The 23,330-nt window shown below is 39.4% G+C and overlaps 1 protein-coding gene across 1 annotated transcript in view; it reads left to right on the plus strand.

Moving 5' to 3' along the window:
• si:ch211-63b16.4 (kinesin heavy chain) overlaps positions 1-23,330 on the plus strand; it is a 142,175-nt gene that overhangs the window by 83,010 nt on the left and 35,835 nt on the right. Inside the window, exons 12-15 of the mRNA XM_051919660.1 lie at positions 994-1,073; positions 6,431-6,587; positions 13,468-13,551; positions 16,820-17,311. Of these exons, the coding sequence (XP_051775620.1) occupies positions 994-1,073; positions 6,431-6,587; positions 13,468-13,551; positions 16,820-17,311 (813 nt within the window). The remainder of the gene's footprint in view (positions 1-993; positions 1,074-6,430; positions 6,588-13,467; positions 13,552-16,819; positions 17,312-23,330) is intronic.

A 23,330-nucleotide genomic window follows, 5' to 3' on the forward strand; every position in this document is an offset into this window, starting at 1 on the left:
AGGTCACGTTATCGACGGTTCCGGATGCAAGTTATGTCAGGGCTAACCATCACAAACCTGGTATACATGTCACCACAATACTGGCGGAGACCAATGTCATTTTGGTTCACTTGTTTTCTTTGCTGGCTTCCCAGTCTTGAAGAACCAGCTGACCAACAAGAAAAAAATGTATGTTTAACATCTATATATTTCATATCTGACCTTTGCAATGTACATAAAGTGTGCTTTTCCTCACTCAGTGAAACCAGGATTTGACATAGAATAGACAAACCAGGATACACTGCATAGCATCTGGCATCGACCCTTTAAATCTTCAGCACCCTTTGATTTTTTTTTAATTTTTGTATGCTCTATACTGTCACACTTGCCCAGGACTGATTTGTGTCTTGTTTCCAATCAGAACCCCGTGGAGCCCTGAATTGAATTGAGTCCATTAAAAAAACGATTGCATGATAAATTTCTTTATGTCCCATCTTAGCTTTGATTCATCTATTCATCATTTGAACTGCCTTTTCCAGTACAGGAAGCTGAAACCAACCCCAGCAGTGTTACACACTCTTTAAGGTTTTTAGAATTGGAGTACCAACTGGTAAATTCACTCACACAATGAGTTACATTGAATTGACATCAAAGTTATTTAAAATCAAATAACTTCGCCCAAAGGCAAACTTGTACTTACACTGAAGAAGTTTAGAGCCAATCTGGCAACACAACTTTGGACTGTAGGAAGAAAACAGAGTCTGTGAAACAAACTGGTGTGGACATGCAGTGAATATACAGACTTCACAAAGAAGAACCTGAACCACTGTCCAGGCACTGTGGTCTACTTGTTGTGTCACTGGGCCAGCCACCGACAACTCCAGTTTTCAATAGTTCATTAATAAATACCAATGACTTGTAAAATAATAAATTATGAAAATAGTTATGTAATCTCTATTTTTATTTTTCAGTTTGATCAGAGTCAGACTATTAAACTCTCTCTTCTCATTTCAGGTCATTTTTGCACTTAGCACACCAGGTTGCCAGCACATACCTTACAGAGAGTCTAAATTGACCAGAGTTTTAAGAGACTGGTAAGATATATTTGTACTTTTTTTGATAAAAATATGGTAATGCCATGTAAGCCTTGACGAACAAAGTCCGATTAAAAGGCAAAGAGCCACAACTAAAGAACAGTGGCTTTTTTGTCATGGGTGGAAATGTCTGAGCAAGAGGGGTTACAAAAAAAAGCAGATAAGCCGTTACAGTGGTGTGGAGGAATAATTTCGAATTATAGGAGGTTGGTTGCTGTCACTGCAGGCAAAGCCATTGCAACCAGTAAAGTGTAAGGAGTGGAGTCAATTTGTTTTTCATACAGTGCCAGTTAGTGTTGGATTACTTTGTGCATTTAATAAAAGACATATAGTCAGGTCCATATGTATTTGTACAGTGATACATTTTTCATAATTTTGAATCTGTACACCACCACAATGGATATGAAATCAAGTAATCATTATGTGAATGAGGTGTAGACTTTCAGCTTTAATTTAAGGGGTTTACCAAAAATATCGTATGGACCATTTAGGAATGACTGCCATTTTACTGCATAGCCCCCCATTTCCAGGTGGGAGCAGTTCCCTCATTATTTCATTAACTATTAGACAGGTAAAAGGTCTGTGTAACTGATTTCCAAGTGTCCAACTGACACTGTGAACTCTCAATATGAGGTTTAAAAAGCTGACCATACAAGTAAAAACAGTCAGTCATTAGGCTGAGAAAACAACACAAACCCTTTAGAGAGACAGCAGAAAGCGGAAGCAGTTCTGCAACAATTTTCTTTGGACAAAGGAAACGTAAGATCAATATATACAGTACCAGAATGTTGGAAAGAGAAGACATTGCTCATGACCCAATGAATACCACATCATCTGTGAAACATGGTGGAGGCATGGTGGCATGATCATGCATGTCTGCCAATGGAAGTCATTCACTAATATTTATTGATGATATGACTGTTGGCAGAAGTAGCAGGATGAAATCTGAAGTGTACAGGGCAACACTATCTGCTCAGACTCAGCCAAATTCTTCAAAAAGGATAGGACAACGCTTCACCATACAAATGACCAATTAGACAAAACATACTGTGAAAGCAAACCAAGGGCTTTTCAAGGCAAAGTAGTGGAATGTTCTTTAATGACCAAGTCAATCAACTGACCTCAACCCAACTGGACTTGCTGAAGACAAAAGTGAAGGCAGAAAGCCCAACAAACAAGCAGAAACTGAAGACAGATGCATGAATGGTCTGGCACAGTATTAGTAGGGTGGAAACCAGGCACTTGGAGGTGGCCATGGGTTCAGACTTCAGGCAGTCTTTGACTGTAAAGGAATTTCAAGCAAATATTGAAAATGTTCATTATATTATTGATTATGTTAGTCTGTCCAAATACTTTTGAGCCCCTGAAAATCGGGGGGACTATGTATAACAATGTCTTGTCTTTTCTAAACAGCTCATACGATATTTTTGTTAAACCCTTGAATTAAAGCTGAATGTCTATACTTCAATCACATAATGATCGCTTTGTTTCAAATCCATTGTGGTGGGGTACTGAGACAAAATTATGAAAACTGTGTCACTGTCAAAATACTTATAGCCCTGACTGTAAGTTTAAAAAAATGTTTTTTTGTTTACCCAGGGGTGCTTGATCTCATACTAGATTTTGGTTGATAACCTAGAAACAAATAAGGGTCAAGAAAATGCAGTAATAAAGGAAATCAGGAAGGACCAAGCACAAATGTCTGTTATTAATTACAACATGTAATGATGTGACAAATTTATCTTTGGTCAGCAGACCCCCTCTTTAAGCATCCTTCCATGCCCTGCTCTGCCTGGTTCTCCAGTATTCATTTGTGAGGCACCGTCAATGACCCAACGGCCACCTGAAGTCATTTTTTCCTCTCTGCAGGTGCAGTTAAAGAGGAGCCTGGCTTATAATCTTGGATCAGTTATCGAGTCTCTCACGTTCTTTTTTTACCAGCATCTGTTTCTACAAACACTTTGACCCTTGCTATTCTCCTGGATTACATTTCATAATGTTTTTCTTTTGATAGTATTTTACTTGCTAGGATTTTGACCTTAATGTTGTGGTCTTTGACTGCATCATTGCCTGTTCCCTTAGTTTTTGTTATTCTTTTTCTTTCTTCTCTGGATGTCACTTTCATGAATCTGAAATGTGGCTGGCCACTTATGCCTTTTTAATCAGCAAATAACAGCATTTATTTATATAGTCTGTTTTACATAAGCAGGTGTAGCCCAGAGTACTTTACAGTTCATAAAGGAAAAATTACAATATCAAAAAATGAAAAATAATTGTCAGTTCCTCAGTGCTTATGAATAGTCTCCATGTCAAAGAGGGTTCACTGGTGGCATCCAAAGAAGGAAAGGATTACAGCTAAGGCTGAACTTCCAGTGACACGACAAAGAGGCAAAATGTTGTGTGTGTGCAGTAATGGACGTCAATGTCATGAATCCAGAAAACACAGCTGTTTATGCCCTCTTATCTACTCTGTCACATGAAACAGATAGGGTTTAAGCTGATAGCCACCCTTAGGCAGAGACAGGGAATACCTATAGAGGCCATTTTGTGGTATGTATACAGTACATATGCTTAGTAACTATCTTGTAATCTCGTTATATGTCCATCCATTGTGTTGATCTCCAGTCAGAAGATTGAGCCATTCAATCAAGTTGTATATTTGATTTGTTTAGTGTATACTGCTGTAATGAATTGTGTGCTCTGCAGCTATGGACTGTATGTGAGCTGCTCAGTTGTATTGCCTTCCCATCCCATACATTGCCACAGTATACCATACCAAGGTCTATGGGCCACTAGCAGAATTCAGCTTTTAAAAGCCACCCTGAAGTTAAATCTGGGACAACACCTAGGATTACATCCACAATTAAGGAAGGCCCTTTAAAAGTCCTGAGGCCGTCTCACCATAGGTTGCACTGTTAGCATGGACCTCAATGCGTAGTTAAAGGATCAGGTGCCAACATAGGAGCCCAATGTTGACACCCAAGGGTTTGGGGAAACTCTCACAGTTCTCTGCCCATTGCTCATGACCCCTGTGTTATATAATTCCCCATAGAATTACTGTGCAATTTTTGAACACAAAAAGGTATCCATGTACCCCTCCTTTGGAAGGACACTCCAGTTACTAGTTTGGGCTTCTGTTTAATACCACAGACCTGGCAGCACTTCCTTTTGTCATATCTCAGCTCAATAGCATTTCTGTTCTTGACACATCCTTATCAGCCTGCAAACCTATAACAAAAATTAAACTGCCTACTTCTGGGATGTTAGAGGAAAACCCACTTGGGCAGAGAACAAATGTGCTTAATCCATAGAGACAGAACTGCTAGAGTTGTAAAGCTGTATTGCTAATACTCATCCACTGTACTTACAAAATCAAATCAAGTATATAAAGAACCACCCACAGCCCTGAATGGGCCAAAGAGGGTCCAAAATGAACAGAATGAAGAACCTGAGCTTTAAGAAATTGTATAACAGCTATTCTGTTCCATATTCTGTTGACAAACTTAAGTGAATAAAGTATACAAACCACTTTCAGTGATAAGGCCACATCTATGGTGGCACAATGTTGCAGGAAGCCTGCATTTCTAGAAAAAAATGAAAGAGCACCCACCAAAAAACAAACCTCAACATCATAAGGCTCCTGAAAGACATTCTTCCACACGTACTGTAGGCTTTAACTTTAGGCGTCACCTCAGATGTTAACTTCTTTTTTTTTTCTATTCAGATAAAAATACCATTTTGCTAATTTTGCTAAGATGGCCTCTTTGTTTAACTTGATAGCTTTCTTCACCACTGGTGCCCGTGCCTGTCACTATAACAACACAGATCAAACAACTTTCATCATGAAATCTATGCTGCCACCTCCATTACAGATTTTCTGCAGAATCCAATCACACTCTGCATCCCTAATCTTCCCCAAGTTGGTAACATGTCCTCTCTACTTCTCTGTGTCTCTTGTGTCTTTCCAATTAGTGTTTTGACCATCTGAGCCAGGTCACCTGATATTGTTAATCAACTCAACATTTTCCTGATCCAAGTATCTAGAACATGAACTCTCCAATCCAATGGCAACATTACCTTGGCCTTTCGTGTTCTTCTAGCACAAGGGTGTCCAACTCCAACCCTGGAGGGCTGCAGTGGCTGCAGGTTTTACTTCCTTCCCGTTTCTTAACCAGTAACCCATTTCTGCTGTTAATTGCCTTCTTTGCACTTCATTTTAATTGACTTTGTTTTTAAGACTCAATCTTCTGAATTGCTTCTTTTCTCCATAAATGGCAGCCAAATAAAAATAAGTTGTGAAGTTGGGGGCCTCAAACTCCAACCAATTTCACTCCAACCAGTTTCTTAATTAGAAGCTGATTCTTGTTGTTGATTTAACTTATTATTTAATTCCATGGCTTGTTGGTGCTCTCATTCGACCACAGTGGGAAGCACCATCTAACTGTTTTGTGGACCCGAGCAGATCAACACTACTGAGACCCTCACCTTGTAATTAACGAATAATAAAAATAGTCAATGGGTTTGAGTCTTAAATAGCAAGTCAATTAAAATGAAGGTTGTGTAATAAAATCATGAATACAGACACCCCCTACTGGAATGTCCCGATTTAAGCAATAAAACGCAGGCAGGAGAAAGCGTCAATCATTATTCTTTATCTAAATCTCCGAAGAGGCAAAAAGCATCATATTAATGTTTCTCCCAAGAAAAAAGTGTCCTCTCTGCTATATTTATACAATCCATTGATTAGGTCACTATTCTTTAAAACTAATTTATTACAAATTCAGAAAACTTTTAACATGACTGGTTACACCTAGTTGCTAACAGGACATGGCAGATGTTGATACCTTCGATGACCACAATTTGATTGATAGTCCCGTTAGCTTAGGATGTGCATGATATTTTAAATGTATTATTTTTATTCTTATTTTGGGAGATGTGTAAATTTCACTACGTACACCTTGTTTCTCATGGTTTAAAAGTAAAGAACTATGGCCTATATATATTATGATCCAGCTCAGTACAAAAACAGGAAACTTAGTATTATAGAAGAAAGGTTATGCCATAAATATAACATTTATCTCATAAGGGGTTATATAAAATAACAAGAAATACATTTATCGTAGTGAATAATAAAATAACAGCATCAGCTTGATAAAGAAGTTCAAGGGGAGGAGTAAATAGGAGAAAAATTGTGTATGAAGAATTGTGTTTATGTGCAGGTGCAGTGCATGTGTGTTAACCTGTGTGTGTTCATTCTTTGTCATTTTTATTTATAAGGATCATTATTAACATTTTGTAGCTGCTCAGTGTGAAGTCACTGCTGAAAAACTTCTAAATAAAGCTTTATTTTTTTGTAGCCTTGGAGGAAATTATTTGACATCCCTAATTGTGACCATCTCTTCACACATCTCCAGTGTACACGAGACCCTAAGTATGCTTCAGTTTGCGTCCCGAGCCATGTCTGTGCCAAATCGCTCTGTCAAGACTGCCTACACGCAAACCTGTGTCCTGCAGGTACAGTGGACATTTTGGAATGTAATTGGCTAGTTCATCTCCACTTATGTACACTTAAATTTGGTTCTTGTAACTTCATTCTTTAGTGAAAGATCTTGTGTTTTGCATTTATATTTTGAAATGTATTTTTGTCTGCTTTATGAAGCACCTTGACATTGACAAGAGGTGCTATTTAATTAAGGTTGATGATTGATATAAACCACATCAAAACAACAAACATTTAGAAAAGTGTGTATTTGTTATGTTATAAGGGTATGGCAGATAGAAATTCATTTGATTAAATTTTTATAAATGCCTGTATATTAACAATATAATTCTTTAAAGCAGTAAAGAACTCATATAAGGGGTAAAATGTCTCAAGATTAAGTAATTCCATGCACTGTTATTTTGTATCAAAAGGCTGGAACAGTATTCATTATACATACTGTATGGTTAATTGTTGTTTTAAATTGTTTTTTTATTTGAGTTTCAAGAGTGAGAGAAATGGTGGTGCAAGGGACCAGGCATTCTGTCCAGTCACCGTCTATGTGGAAAATTAGATTAACTTTATTGATCCCAAGGCAAAATTTAGGTGCATACAGCAACAGAAACAAAGATACAGACTCACAGGGCAAATAACACTGCACAAAATTTTTTTTGAAAAGTCTTGCTTCCTGAAAAGTGTTTGCTGATTTTGACAGGTACCTACTGGGTATGCACAAATATAGTTTTGGTTTTACTGCATCACATAGGAACTCTGAGAAATAGACATTTATATGTTTACTGATGATAACGTATTTAGTCACGTTTATGTTTTGCAGAAGCTATTAAATTCAACAGAATTAAAAGTGTTTTGCTCCTGATTTTCTTTTGTATTCAATGTCTGGTGCATCACGTTGCAGTGTCCAACAGTAGTCAGCAAGCAATGATGGATTCCAGTTGCCCTGGTATTGTTTGTCTATTGTAGCAATGTCCTGGTGAAACCTTTCACTGTTCATCACTGACAGCACCGAGATTTGCGGGGAAGAAGTCCAAGTGTGAGTGGAGGAAGTGAATCTTGAGTGACATGTTGCACTTCATTGTCTTGTATGCTTTGAGAATGTTGTCTACCAGCTGAATGTAGTTTGGGGCTCTGTAATTGTCCATAAAATTGTCAACAACGTCTTTGAAGGCTTTCCAGGCAATTTTTTCCAGCCCAACTAACAGATCTTCAAACCGCTTGTCATTCATAACATGTCTGATCTGGGGGCCAACAAAAATGCCCTCTTTGATCTTGGCATCAGTTATTCTTGGGAACATCTGTCTTAAATAACGAAAACCTTCGCCTTCCTTGTTCAGTGCTTTCACTGTCCCTATTTTATGTGAAGAGGAGGCAAAAATATCTTCGCCGGGTCGATGAGCAATTCATGTGCTACATTTTTCTGTCCTGGAACGAACTTTTTACGGAGTGGCCAGTTCTGTCGAGAATAGTGTGACTCTTTGGCACGGCTGTCCCATTCACAGATGAAACAACAGTACTTTGTATAGCCGAGCTGCAGTCCTAGTAACAGAGCAACGACTTTAAGATCTCCACAGATATTCCAGTTGTACCTGCTATACTGGACGTGCTTCAGCAACAGTTCCATGTTCTCATACGCCTCTTTCATGTGTGCTGCATAGCCAACAGGTACTGAAGGATAAACATTGCCATTGTGTAGCAGAACAGCTTTTAGGCTTAACATTGACGAATCAATGAAGAGATGCCACTCTTCCGGGTTGTGATCACAACTCAAGGCTGAGAACAATCCTTCAATGTCACAACAGAAACAGAGGCTGTCGACTTGCGCAAAAAATGTGGTTATATCATGATGTCGGCCTTGAAACACAGAAATTTTCATACCTGGTGACGACAAACACCATTCCTGCAGTCTCGAACCCAACAGCTTGGCTTTTGCTTTTGACAGACCCAAATCTCTGACCAAATCATTCAATTCGGACTGTGTTATCAGATGTGGATCCCCTGCTGAGCACAGTTCAAAATCTGGGTCAATGTCACTGTCAGTACCCTGCATCGCAGTTTCTTCATCTGGTTTGTCTAAGGTCCAATCCTCTGGTGGTTTCGGAATTGGAAGACTGTCGTCATGTGGCACAGGTCTCATTGCTGAAGGCAGATTAGGATATTCAATTGACTTCTTGTTTTTGGCAGAGAAACCAGCCACATTAGTCAAACAGAAATAACAGCCCATCACATGGTCTTTCTGTTCTCGCCATATCATCGGAACAGCAAAGGGCATCGTCTTTCGAGTACCTCTGAGCCAGGCTCTCAGACTGACAGCACATGTCGCACAGCAAATGTGAGGCGTCCATTCCTTGTCTTGATCACCAATTTTGCAGCCGAAATACAGATGATAAGCTTTCTTCACAAGAGCAGTCATCCAACGTCTCTGAGGCGCAAGTGTGTATTCACCACAGATATAGCAGAATGTATCGCGGCTGTTACGACATTGACGAGACATATCACCCGACACCAAATAGCATCAATCGTACTTACTGTTATATTGCTACAGATACAATACTTTACTATACTGATACTATACATTCACACTGACTATCTATATTAACCAAATGAGCAGGATCGGTGTATGTAAGCCACCTTTATAGCATGCTGAGACAGCGTCAAGCTCGTTCAGACCTGCCCAGGATGTCAACTTCCACAGAACAGCTTCCAACCTGACCTGATTCCATGCCTGGACATGCCTAGGCTGCACAAACCGTTGTTGATAAGTCACTTACGGGAGCGAAAATGTTTGGATACAAATATAAGAATAAATCATGACAAAACTGAAGATTTCTCTGACGCAGTACGTGATGGGTAAATTATGATGTGATATTCGTGATCAGCACCCAACAGCAAAAACTTTGTTGCGTAGTGCAATACAATTGAATCAGTAGACTGAAAAATAAATGATTCATATATAGCTTTGCCCTTTTTTATTTACAAGCCGAAGGCTGATGAACCCTTTCCCTTATGGGGTGAACACTTATGGGGCTGTTAGCTACAGTTTTTGTGAACTTGTGCTAAGGAACTCCCTAGTTCATGACTAAGGCTATGTCACATTCCATGTCTTTTTAGTGGTTTTCAGTTGTAGTTTTCATTTACATAATCTTGGTGAGCTGGAGGCAGTCGGCAGTGTGCTCCCGTGAAGCCAGGCATGTAATGTGATATGCCCAGTAAGTCATTTCAAATAGTCTTTGATTTGCTCCAATAAAATCAAACAGATTTGATTTTGTCCTTAGTTGTAGGGGCAGGTTCTGAGTACATGAGAGTTGGCAAGTGGCATCCAATGAATGTTCATCTCGAAGTGCAACAAATATAACACACCAACAAGGAGAAAGGAATGTAGGTGTTTTGAACTTCACAAACGAAAAAGAAAAGAAGCTTGTCTGTCTGATGTCTTGTGTTTTATGTACCATGACAGGATGCAAAAGAAAAAAAAGGATCAAGACTACTGCTGAGCTCACCATACCTGTTAACACTTTGTACAGCGATGGCTCCAACAAGCAACTAGTTAGCTCATGATTGCTAAATCTGATCCGGCCACTGCTTTTTAGTTGTTTATATTGACATACTGTAGTGATATGATCGGTAACTGTGGTTGCAAAATTTGACAAACCCCAAGGCATTCTTGGTATATAGGCTGGTGTAATGCATAAATAAGTTACAGAAAAAGAGGTGGCAAGACAGAAATACAGTGACACTTAGTTCAGAGTTTTTATGTTTGAAAAATTAATAGTTTCATGTCATTGTTTTTGCCAATGCAACTATCAGACAAAGGAGTGTTATTAAAAAAATCCAGGCATTAACACAACACTTGCAATTTGCACAGTTCATGTTCTAAGACAAAAACCATTGTGTTACTCAGTTAAACAGTGAGATGTCACCTAACATCAAGAAGCATGGAATAGAAAGTCCAAGGCTCATCATAGTCTCCCAAAAAGCATTTTTGATTTCACAGTTACTTTGCCAATCCACTACTCCTGTCCACTGGAAGTGACACTAGAGATATTGCAAGCTTTGGATTCAATGATGAAAGAATTCAAAAAACCATTTACACTGTCCAGGATGCATCTCTGATATTGCAGATTACCCAGAAGGAAACTGGTGGCCAGTTGGCCTATTGTGATCTGAACTATGACTTTTTCTTTGATTTTAGCTATGATCCTATCTGTAATAATGAACTGTGTAAGCCCTTTAGGTTTTGTTTTCCTCACCTCTGTTTAGACAGACAGATAGTTAGATAGAATTTTAGTTTTAAACAATAAATAAACAGTTACATAAATATGTATGCATATATCTCTATTATAAAAAAAAAAAAAATCTTGGGCGGAAGACGAGACGTGTTCTTCTCTGAAGACAGTTTGATGTCCCGCAGTGGACAAAAGGACAGTTGCTGTACAGGTTTTAAAATGATCATCGCACAGTGTGACAAGCAGAACACGCACCTCGGCAGCATCAGCACAAAGTCAGTAGCTGATCCATCCGCCTTAGTGCGCGTTCAGCCAAGCCACTCCCCCCCCCCCCACAATGCGAGCGGCAGAGACATGAAGTGGCTGTAGCATAGCGCGCCCCTGGGGAAAAAGGGGGTGGGGGGTTTTGGGCAAGCGAAGCGAATGAGATGTGATCATCTAACCAAGCAGTTGTTGGAGTGCTTTTGACAGACACACTTCATGTGCTCCCAGCTCTTAAAACAAGCATGTGTCCATCCATACCCCCCTTCACAACATGAGTGGCAGAGATGCGAAGTGGCAAAAGGACAGCTGCTGTACAGGCTTTTAAATGATCGATGTGGAGTGTGACAAGCAGAACACGCAACTCGCCAGCAGCAGCAGCAAGACAGCAGCTGAAACAACCGCATCTCCTTAGCGTGCGTTCAGCACCCCCTTCACAACATGAGCAGTGTTATATGTCCCACGAGAGAGAGGGATTTAACTATGCCCGGAGCCGGAAATAAAGGACAAATATTGTTGTTACAAAAGTTTTAAAGTAAAAGTGAAAATAATGCATGTGTAACAATTCCCATGAAAAAAAACAATCTCTCTTTAAATTGTATATCTGGTAAACCAAACCTGGGGGTGGGTGAGCAGAGGGTGGAGCCCCCTAATATACACAAGCTATAGTCTAAACACACACCAAAATGTCTTTAAATGAAGAAGATTAAAAAGAAAGAAAATGTCTGAGTTGGCAGCGCCAGTGAGGCACTATACAGGTGTATTGCTGTTGGTATAAAGGAGCCCCAGTTGCATTTATTGACGCACTTCTGCTGAATGATTCATTGGCTGAAAGTCCTCAGTGTTGTTGTGTCAGAGAGGGGATGTGCAGCATTGTTCATAATGGCATTCAGTTGTGTTTTAATTCTATCCTTTGCTATGACCTCCAGAGAGTCCAGAGTGTGTCATAAAACTGAGTCTGCCCTTTTAATTAGCGTGTTGATTTGGTGGGCATCTGTTGAAGTTATGTTACCAGCCCAGCACACCACAGCATAGAAAAATCACACTAGCCATCACAGAGCCATGTCATTTCCTACATTAACGGAGCACAGTGTCATAATTTAAAAAAAAAAAAAAACAGCTCTTCCCCTTCTTCTATAGTTGCTCTATGCTATGAGACCAGCCCAATCTGTCGTTGATGTGGACCCCCAAGTACTTGTAGAAGTGTAACAGAATAGTGACCAATCATAGAAACTGTTTGGTGCAATGAAAGCTAGTAACCTGTTCCTTGGTTTTGCTGATGTTAAGATGCAAACAATTCTTTTTGCACCAAGAAACAAAGTTGTCCACCTGACTCCTATATTCTGTCTCAGCCCCCTTATTGATACATTCCATAAGTGCAGAATCATCTGAGAATTTTTGAAAGTGACATGACCATCTTATATTTACTGTATAGTCTGAGGTGTGCAGAATGAAGACAAAAGGAGACAATGCAGTTCCTTGTGGCGCTCCAGTATTGCTCACATTCATATCAGAAACACTATTGTGAAATGGCCTTGTATTTTTTATGGTGTAAATGGAGTTAAAATTGTCATAATTTGATTATGTCAATAGAACTGAAAATGAAGTTTTACTATGCAGTGAGTAATGTATGTTATGTTGAAAGATGTAGCAGTTTATTCTTAATACATTATAGTTATAAAGTTATGCAACTGCCTAGTAACTATACTCTGTTGAAAGAGTGATACAAATATAAATAACATTACAATTGAAATTGCAAGTGCTGTCACACCTAAAGAGAACCTCAACAGGGGAACTGAGATTTTATGAAGAAAGTGGGCCTTCAGTATTGCAATAATCAATTAAGCCTGGCTGTGGACTGATTGTTAATGTGGGAGATGTTCCTCTCATGTGTTCTCTTCACATTGAGCCCAATGACCACTTTATGTCTCCCTGTTGCGATCTGTTGCATGGCCAATAAAGCTGATTAATTTTTATTATTTTTTTGCGTTTTCAATTTTGTGAAATACTGGTGGTTAGACAGTAATAGAATAAAACTATATTTGTGGTAGCCAGGCCAAAACCTCTGTTTGGATTTTAGGTATTTGGAGTTTTGTTGCTACCGTTCTAGAAACACTTTAAAAGTAAAGGCAGAGAACGAGAAGAGTGGGAAGTGTTATGAATACAGTAGATGGGTTAGCTGTTTATGGAGTAAAATATAAAAGCAGACCTCACCGTGCTTTACGTATATGTTATATATTCTTTGTATCGTGAGAACAGAGATTGCATGACAGCACTTAGCACACAATAGATACTCTGTTCTTGAAATTGTGTGTGTGTCCAGCAAAAAAAAAAAATAAAGCTGTTTATTACCGTGTAAAACATTTTACACTTATGAAATTTCTATTTCCTTATTATTTTTTTCTTTATACAGACGAACGCCTCTAAACAGAATGAAAAAGGTAAAGCGAGTCAAGGCCAGTCACTGATGGGATTTCAGTTTTTAAGTGATAAAAAGGTAAACCTTTAACATTTTGTCAGCATTATGTTGCGTATAAAATATTCAATCTGACCAGTATTCAGTTTCACACGGCATAGCTATAGTATGTCACAAAATATACATATTGTAATGGATGATACAAAAAAAAAGGTTACCAATTACTACCAAGCCACCTAACAGTGTTTTTAGACTAAAAAAGTCAACATTTTCATTCCTGTTAGACTGGACATGAGCCGCCTCAAATATGTAAAAGTTTTAATTTCAACTCAGGGCTGGTGAAAGCCCATTTGGAGCCCTAGGTGAGGTTGATGGATGTCGCCCCTCGTTCTAAATAGTGAGTAGTAGGAATTCAGAGTTTGATGACCTGTGCACGTGGGGGGGCGGTCCCCAATAGTGTCCAGATTGCACACCCTTTCGATAGCACAAACTGAGCCCCCTTTGTGCATATGCTGCGGACTATAAGAGGCACACACCCCTTGGTGTACGGAGTGTGTGTGCCCTTTTACTTTAAAAAGTGGTGCCCTGTGCCAATCAAGTTGAAAGGGGATGTCCCCCTCAGTGTCTGGAGCATGAGCGCCCCTTTATCTACATACCACAGACACTATTATCAAACTTCTGTGACTGGGGGGTGTCCAGAGCACACTCCCTTTCACTTTGATAAATGACGCTATTGAGATGTTGCATAATGGATTGGCCGGCTCTTTTTTAACTAACCCCACCTCCATCGCCACTACCATCCTCAGTTCACACCTTCACCAAAAAATGTGGTCTAAGCAAAACAAATGTTGGGCTTGTAAACTGTTTGTATCTGCTGACTGAAAACTATACGCACATGAAAAATGCATCAAGGCAAACCAGTGAAATTGTCAGCATGTACTGCTACATAAGACACATTTTCATGGTGGGGATACACAGACGCAGTAACACTTTTTAGTCTGTATGGTTCTTGTAATTATTGTGGACCTGCTTCCTGCACATTATGCTATTCAGTGAAAAATAACACTCTGCTTATTCTAGAATCTAAATGACCTAAGCTAGTGGTTTTCAGAATCTGGTCCATGCACTACCCATGTGAGTCAAGTGGTCCACAAGGTGACAGTTATTACATCTGAGCAAGCAGATGTTTAAATTGCATATTGTATATATTATATCCACACACACGAGTCCATTACATACTTATTTAGGCATTTACTTTTATAAAATAATCATGCTGTTACCCAACAGTCAAGTTCCTGAGTGAACGTTCCCACTGTTATGGCCACAGAGGGCAGCATAAAAGCAACCAATACAGAGAGCTTTGCTCTACTTTCTTGAGGACAGTAACTTGCGTGTACTCCACTCCTTCCCACTCAGCACAAGTGGTCTCTGTCACTTCCATCCCTGAACACAAGTTGAACCATTGGCCCATCACCCTGAACTCTGTTTTGGTCAGGCTTTGCCACCCTTCTCATTCACCCGAATCACTCATTATGGAATCTGATTTAGCTGCCCATCTCTGATTGCAAGATGTACTGCCATTTTGGCAATTTGTTTTCTTATTTAATTCACTTGGAATTAATGGAGTGTCCTTGCAACCTGTTCAGAAGTGACTCACTTATATCTTGAAAATGAAAATGATATTATCTGCGGTCTATTGACATCATTATTATGCACAGCCAGATTCATTTAGCAGCATGCTTCATGGTTTTCTTCTCTCTTGTATGTCCTTTGTTGGTTTGATTTTGCTACTAAGTTTTCTTTGGGTGGGGTGTGGTGAGCTCAGTTTGATTGGTTTGGGATGGCATGAGAGAATATTTAGTTCCACATGGGGTATTTATTTTTCCCCTTTTCAGCTGACCTTTTTATGTGTGTGTTCGATTTTTTGATTCAATAAAAAAAATGGCTGCTGACACATACAGCACTCTTTCCAGTCATCCCAAGTTTAAATAATTGATTTCAAATTGGGAATTGTCCATGCTGTGAAAAACTTGCCATGAAATACTTCATTGACAGAAGTGGGCTAATCATAAAATTTTGCAATGGTGGTGATGATTAGCAGTACATTATGTATTGTTTTAAGGAGAACGGGATAAGTAGTGGGAGACGGGATGGAAACACGCTGATCCCCAGCAGATTTAGGATTTCTGTGCTTCTGATGCTTCAGAGGTTTTAGTTGGACTGAATCTACACAATACTGTGGACTGCTGGATGAAATCCTGAGCTCTGAAATACAAATCCAGAAAGATTGGAGTTAACATTTTCATATAAATTAGTGTAGTAAAATTAATATGCAGAATTTACTGTAAAAAATGACTACTGACTGTTGGTGCTCTAGCAGGTCTTTTGTTAAGCAGTACATAATCTGAAATACTTTGAAAACTACTGACCTCTGCACTTTTGAAAACGAATAGAGAATACCATGATATGATTTATATTCTGTTTTTGTTGAAAACATAAATACTGAACTTTACAGAAAGTCAATCAACCAGTCTGCATTTGTGTTGCGCCATTAACAGCATACAGCTTTACTTGCTTTGAAGAGCAGACAAGAAGGACACTGTTCTTTTTGAAATATCGGCACAATACTTATTTATTTATGGGCTGGTTGATTGTTAGATTGGCTGTATTATTTGTCTTATTTGTATTATTTGTCTTCTAAGTCTGTCTCCTTGTTTCTATTTTCCTGCTGTATGCATCTGCATTTCCATCCATTCATCCATTTTCCAACCCGCTGAATCCAAACACAGGGTCACGGGGGTCTGCTGGAGCCAATCCCAGCCAACACAGGCCACAAGGCAGGAACCAATCCCGGGCAGGGTGCCAACCCACCGCAGGACACACACAAACACACCCACACACCAAGCACACACTAGGGCCAATTTAGAATCGCCAATCCACCTAACCTGCATGTCTTTGGACTGTGGGAGGAAACCCACGCAGACACAGGGAGAACATGCAAACTCCACGCAGGGAGGACCCGGGAAGCGAACCCAGGTCTCCTAACTGCGAGGCAGCAGTGCTACCCACTGTGCCGCCCTCTGCATTTCCTATGGGATCAATAAAGTTTATCTAATCTAATGATTAAAATATGCTCATTAGTGCAATAAAAATCAAAATATGTTTAAATATGTTTATATGTTTATAAAAAATATGAATAAAAATATGTTTAAATAAATGTTTAATCTGTTTAAAGCAAAATGTAAGTGAAATGGAATTTTGAATTTACTTCATTAATTCAGTTAGAAAGTTTTCAGGCTAACTATTTGTGGCAGTTGTTTTAAAGCAAACGTGTTGAATGTTGTTTAAGGTTCTTCAGATTCAGACTTGCCTTCCTCCAATTCATTTCTGCCCAAGTCCTTCTTCAGTGTCAATTGACAAGCGACCAAATGAATCTCTTCAGAAACAAGAGGAATCCAGAGATTCAAGGGAAATGAAAATTACACTGCCCCTGTTGGAGAAAACGAGTGACAAAATGTTTCACATCTCCAGAGTCACTCCATTGTTGGAAAAAAACAAAGCCATGGAAGGACAAGCGAGGGACTTACAGTCTCCACCCAGCTGCCTTGGAGGACACGTGGAGCCTGGTAGGGAAAAGCAGTTGTCCCCAAGAGTTACATCAGAGAAGATCCATGATGAATGCATGAATTGCAAAAAAGAGAGAAAAATCCGGGAAGAATATGATAAGTACTTACTTCAGCTGAAACGAGATAAGGATTCTCTCCAAGATAAGATTATAAATTTAGAGGCTGAGCTGAGGAGATGCAAAGAAGAGAAGCAGGTGATAGCAACCAGCAGAGAGGTACTGTTTTAACACATCAGGGAAGCTGTACAAATGAATCAGGTTGATAACTGCAGCATATTGAAAATCCTCTTAGATCTCATGTGTAGAGAGATAGTGAGCCCCACATCTTCTACTGTATATAATGAACAGAACACTTACTGTTACTCTTGGTTTCATTTTGGCTGTCACAATGCTTAGATGGTAGGTCATAACTTGAGGGATCACAGTTTGTTATGCTGGCAATGTGGTTCCCAGACACATGTGGCTTCAGTTCATAGACGAGGCCAAATTGGCTCAGCGAGAATGAGGATGCCCTGAGATGCATTGGCATTCCATTGTGTCTTGCAACCTGTAAGAATTGCTCTGTCTCCCCACAGCAATCAGTGGAGATTGTAGGCTCAGAATTGGATAAATTTAATGTTAAATCTGCTTTGAAATTGTTAAATGCTTGCATTGTAGAGTGTTGGTGTCAGCCTTACGTCCAGTGCTGCTGGGTTAGACTCGGGCTCTCTGTCAATGTGCAGGTTTCAGATATTTCTGTAAATATCACATTCTAGTTACAACTGTACAGTGTTTAATTTTGTCTGTTGGTTATTTTAAATTTTACTTTGCTGTTTCGCTTGGGTCATCCCATTTTTAATTCAGCAAATTTTCTAAAAAGTTTTTTGATTTTGATAAAACGTGGCAAATGAATTTATAACTGCCTTCCAGAGCTCAGAAATATGTTTTGAAGTACAGGAATTTTTCTTCATTGTGGGCACTAGAAAAATGCTCATTTTGAGTGTTTTCTTATAAGCTGTTACTTTTTTTCCTTCATTTCTTCCAAGTTGAACTGCACTTTTTACTACTTTTGGTTATTAAAAAACAATAAAGGGCTAGAGTAGCAAGTCGTTTTTTTATACTAAAATACATGTGACTGAGCAGTCAAATTACTTGGTGGCAGGTGGATCTAACAAAGTGATATTTAATCCAAAAAGAGTTAAATATTCTCTCAGTTAGGCTTCTTGCTGACCTAGTGAATCAGTGAACAGCAGAACAGTAAATAATCGAGACGAGAACAGGCCATTCAGCCCAACAAAACTTGCTAGTCCTATCTGCTTAATTCTTCCAAAATAACATCAAGTCAAGATTTGAAGATCACTAAAGTCCTACTGTCTACCACACTACTTGCTAGCTTATTCCAAGTGTCTATGGTTCTCTGTGTGAAGAAAAACTTCCTAATGTCTGTGCAAAATTTACGCTTAACAAGTTTCCAACTGTGTCCCCGTGTTCTTGATGAACTCACATTAAAGTCAGTTTCTATCCACTGGACTAATTCCCTGTATAATTTTAAACATTTCAATCATGTCTCCTCTTAGTCTTTTTTTACTTGATCTGAAAAGGCTCAATTCTTTTAATCGTCCCTCATAATTAACTCCTTGTAGTCCTGGAATCAGCCTAGTCACTCTTTTCTGGACTTCTTCTAGTGCTTCTGTGTCCCATTTGTAGCCTGGAGGCCAGATGAGGCCTCACCGGTGTGTTATAAAGATTGAGCAGAACCTCCTTGCACTTGTACTCTATACATCATGTGTGGAAATATCACGGGGAAAAAAGAAACTCCACAAAAATACAGTTTTGGGGACCGTCCCCATATATTGTCCTACAGACAAAAATAAAGCAAAAGTAGCGAAATAAATGATCAAAGTACTGTATTATAGCATTTTGTGACGCTATAGCCTCACCGTGACGCTGATCTATTTATAGCACGGATAGCTACGGGGCAAGACTTTCAATAAGTTTTACATATGAACTACAATGAGCAAAGTACTAGCGGGTTTGCAATGAGGAAAAAAAAAGGGGAACGTTTTTTTTTTCTAACTTTTGTAAGATATTTGGTCTTACCATCTGGTTGTTAAGGTTTTTTTTTTTCAGAGGTTTCGCCGTAGGTTTCGAGCGCAAGACTCGCGCGTAACATATCATTTTTACCGACTGGTGTTTTAAAGGGGGTGCAGATGCTAAATGTAGTCACAGGTGCCTGAGAAGGTCCAACGATAGCTGTAAGAGAAGTCCAAATAGTATTAGTAGCGTACGTGTACCGTAATGTTTAAGTTTGTATGTTAATAACCTCGAGGTTAGGTATAAATGTTTTTGTTGTTTTGTTGTTTATTGTTTTATTAGGTACAGTAATCCCTCGCTATATCGTGATTCGCCTTTTGCGGCTTCGCTCCATCGCGGATTTTATATGTAAGCATATTTAAATATATATCGCGGATTTTTTGCTGGTTCGCGGATTTCTGCGGACAATGGGTCTTTTAATTTCTGGTACATGCTTCCTCAGTTGGTTTGCCCAGTTGATTTCATACAAGGGACGCTATTGGCAGATGGCTGAGAAGCTACCCGGCTTACTTTTCTGTCTCTCTTGCGCTGACTTTCTCTGATCCTGACGTAGGGGGATTGAGCAGGGGGGCTGTTCGCACACCTAGACGATATGGACACTCGTCTAAAAATGCTGAAAGATTATCTTCACGTTGCTATCTTTTGTGCAGCTGCTTCCTGAAACGACATGCTGCACAGTGCTTCGCATACTTAAAAGCTCGAAGGGCACGTATTGATTTTTGATTGAAAAACAAACTCTGTCTCTCTCTCTCTCTTCCTGCTCCTGACGGAGGGGGTGTGAGCTGCCGCCTTCAACAGCTTTGTGCCGGCGGTGCTTCGCATACTTAAAAGCAAACAGCCCTATTGATTTGTTTGCTTTCCTCTGTCTTTCTGACAGTCTCTGCTCCTGACACGCACTCCTTCGAAGAGGAAAATATGTTTGCATTCTTTTAATTGTGAGACGGAACTGTCATCTCTGTCTTGTCATGGAGCACAGTTTAAACTTTTGAAAAAGAGACAAATGTTTGTTTGCAGTGTTTGAATAACGTTCCTGTCTCTCTACAACCTCCTGTGTTTCTGCGCAAATCTGTGACCCAAGCATGTCAATATAAAAATAACCATATAAACATATGGTTTCTACTTCGCGGATTTTCTTATTTCGCGGGTGGCTCTGGAACGCAACCCCCGCGATGGAGGAGGGATTACTGTATATGTGGTTGTCGGATATTTTGATTTGTATTCGGATGGTACGATTTCCCCGGAAGGTCTTAAATGGTATCTCCCTATGATCAGGTAAGCCGGTCCTACTAATGGAAAAGGCTTTATAAGCACAGTTGTGACCGCAATGAGGGGGTTCGTGTGGAGAGAATTAAGAGGTGACTGAGTGCTGAGCTGTTGGTTGCTGTAAAGGAGTGTGGTAGGCTCCTGAGGACCAAAAACGACTCCTGAGATTATTTTTTTTTGAGGAGTTGTACTTGTGACCTGGACTGACACAGAGTCCAGTTTTGTATTATTTTAAAGCTGCTGATGACCTTGCATGGACTGGAATTGAGTATATATATATTAGGGTAAGAGCCTTTGTGTTTTACAATTTTTTTTTTCCCCCCTTCTTCATGATTTGATTTTGCCGTGTCACTGGATTATTTATACATTTTTGCATCCTTTTTTTTTTCTTTCATCAAAATTAAAATTACCTTTGGTTTTGAACATCTGCCTCTCTCGTGCCTCTTTTATTACCCCCTCAGTCCTGGTCGGTCCCAAACTACTAGCAGGCCATCTGTTTTATTAGACGGCCTGTGACACATTTGACAACGTTTATGGAACAAGATGCCGTTTTTAGACAGAAATGAATTATGGGAACAGGAAATGGTTGTCAGGAAGTGACACTGAATGCAGGAGTCAGAAACAATGTCATTTTGGAGGAACCGGAAGTGAAGTCATTCAGAATGGCTGGATGTGATGTCATATCGGGTCGCCAGACGTGACATCATGGCAGCCATTTTGGAGCCCGGAAGTACAGGCGATTGTTTTTCTTCGGTTTTTCTGTTGAGAGATGAAGAGATTCAGGTAAGCACAATGTGACAACCCCTCATTTCACGATATTTCACTCACCTTTAGGCTTTTTGACTGCCTCCTAATCGCACGTGTGTGACACATGCTATATAACCTAACGTTCTGTTAGCCTTCTTAATGACTTCGGAACACTGTCTTGTCAGTTAATTGTGTCGAGTCCACTATGACTCTTACATCCTTCTCAAAAGGTGTACTTTTAATTTTCAGGCTTCCAGACCTGCATTCAAACCTAACATTTTTATTTCCTATGTGTAATACGTTACATTTTCTGCCATTAAATTTCAAGCACCACAAATTTGCCCAAGCCTATATGCTGTCCAGTGAATCACTTTAACCTTGGTCATCCTCAGAAATGCTGCAGTGGCCATGGATGTATGTTTTGGGTCATTGTCATTTTGAAAGAGTGCCCAGTGATCCAGGGCACAGAGAGGAGGTAGCATCGTCTCATTCAGTATTTTGCAGTACATCTGTGAATTTGTGATGCTGTCAATGGACTGCAATTCCCTGACACTTGCAGCACCCATACAACCCCATAGAAGAACACTGCCACCACCATACTTTACTGTGGGTACCATGTATTTTTTTAAATACTCCTCGCCCTTAGAGTCCAAATAGTCTTCACCTTTGTTGTCATGGGCCCTGGCAAATGCTAAATGGGCTTTTTTGTACATGGGATTTTGCAATGGATTCCTTCATGGATGACACCCTTACTCCTCTGCAGCACACATTGTATTGTGACACGGGAAACAGTCACCCCAATTTGGCTTTCTACTGGTTTAGCCAACTGTGGCGATTTTCCTCAAATGTTCTTATCACAAAACATTCTCCTATTTTTTTAAATTTCTAAGTCACTTTTGCTGCTGTGCTCTGATTATCGATGCTTTACTAATTCTCTTGTAGCCTAGACCTTTTTTTGTGTAAAGAAATGACTTTCTTTTTCCAAGACTTCTGATATTTCTCTTCCATATGGCACCATTATTGTCAGCATTGAGTGGGAGGTGGTGTTACTTGTTAAATACCACACTTGTCAGTTATCTGATGGTCACCCATGTGATGACTGATTAGACTTCTCTGTTGTTGAATTCCCATTAAATAGCATTTTATCAAGGGTTTTCCCTAAGACCTTCACTGGGATGTACTAATTTTTGCAATATGGTCTTAAATCATTTTGTTAAAAAAATTTCAGTTTTGTTTTATATGCTGACAGATCTCATTTGCAACCAATATCCCAGATTTGCTGGATTATTTTATAGTATAGGATACCTTAGAAAGTATTAATTCTAAATGGAGAAAAATGATATTTTGAAAAATCTTTGGGGTGTACTTGTTTATACTGGACTCTGGAAGATCTCTAAACATGCATGCATGACAATGTACTTCTATTTATTCCAGGCTTGATCTCCTTATGAGGAGTCACTCATATCTGTACTTACTGTCACGTCACTTCTCATAGCTCACTTCACTTCACTAATTTTCCAAAATATCTACCATGCTAGCTTGCTGAGAGCTTTGCCAGATATATAAGCACAAGCAGAACCAAAGGTAATCATGCAGCTTTTCATTTAAATTTTGTGAAATGACTTCATTCTTCTTTATAAAATGGTCATTCTGTAAGATGAGGGATCTATCATTTACTGTAATTTAGCCCTTGACCTTGAGTTTACCCAGTTTTCCAGACAGCAGAATATTCAAAAGGAAACTTTGCATGATTTTTCATAAAGCCTCATCAATTTCCATGTGACCGTTTTTACCGTGACTGTAACCTTTTTATTATCACCTGACTAAGCAAAAAAAAAATGACTGGTGTACTAGTAAAGATCTGAAGGTGTTGATTTACAAAGAGCTGCATTTATAAAGTGCCTTGTAACAGTGTGAGCCATGAAAGAAGTTGTACGAGATGAGAGTTGCTTGCCTGTTCGGCCACATTTAACAATGGGGTCATAAGTTCTAAGTGCATCAAATAAGAAATTCTAATTGAAAATTACTTTGACTTCAGTGCATAGACACTGGTTTTAATTCACAGTTTAAAGACATCAAGTCAGTTCCATCAGCTGCTCTAAACTGTGCCAGCACTAATAAGAGCAGAACGGGCTGCCCCTCCAGGGATGGT

This window comes from Erpetoichthys calabaricus, chromosome 15, assembly GCF_900747795.2.
Source record: "Erpetoichthys calabaricus chromosome 15, fErpCal1.3, whole genome shotgun sequence".
In the NCBI taxonomy this organism is placed as follows: Eukaryota; Metazoa; Chordata; class Cladistia; order Polypteriformes; family Polypteridae; genus Erpetoichthys; species Erpetoichthys calabaricus.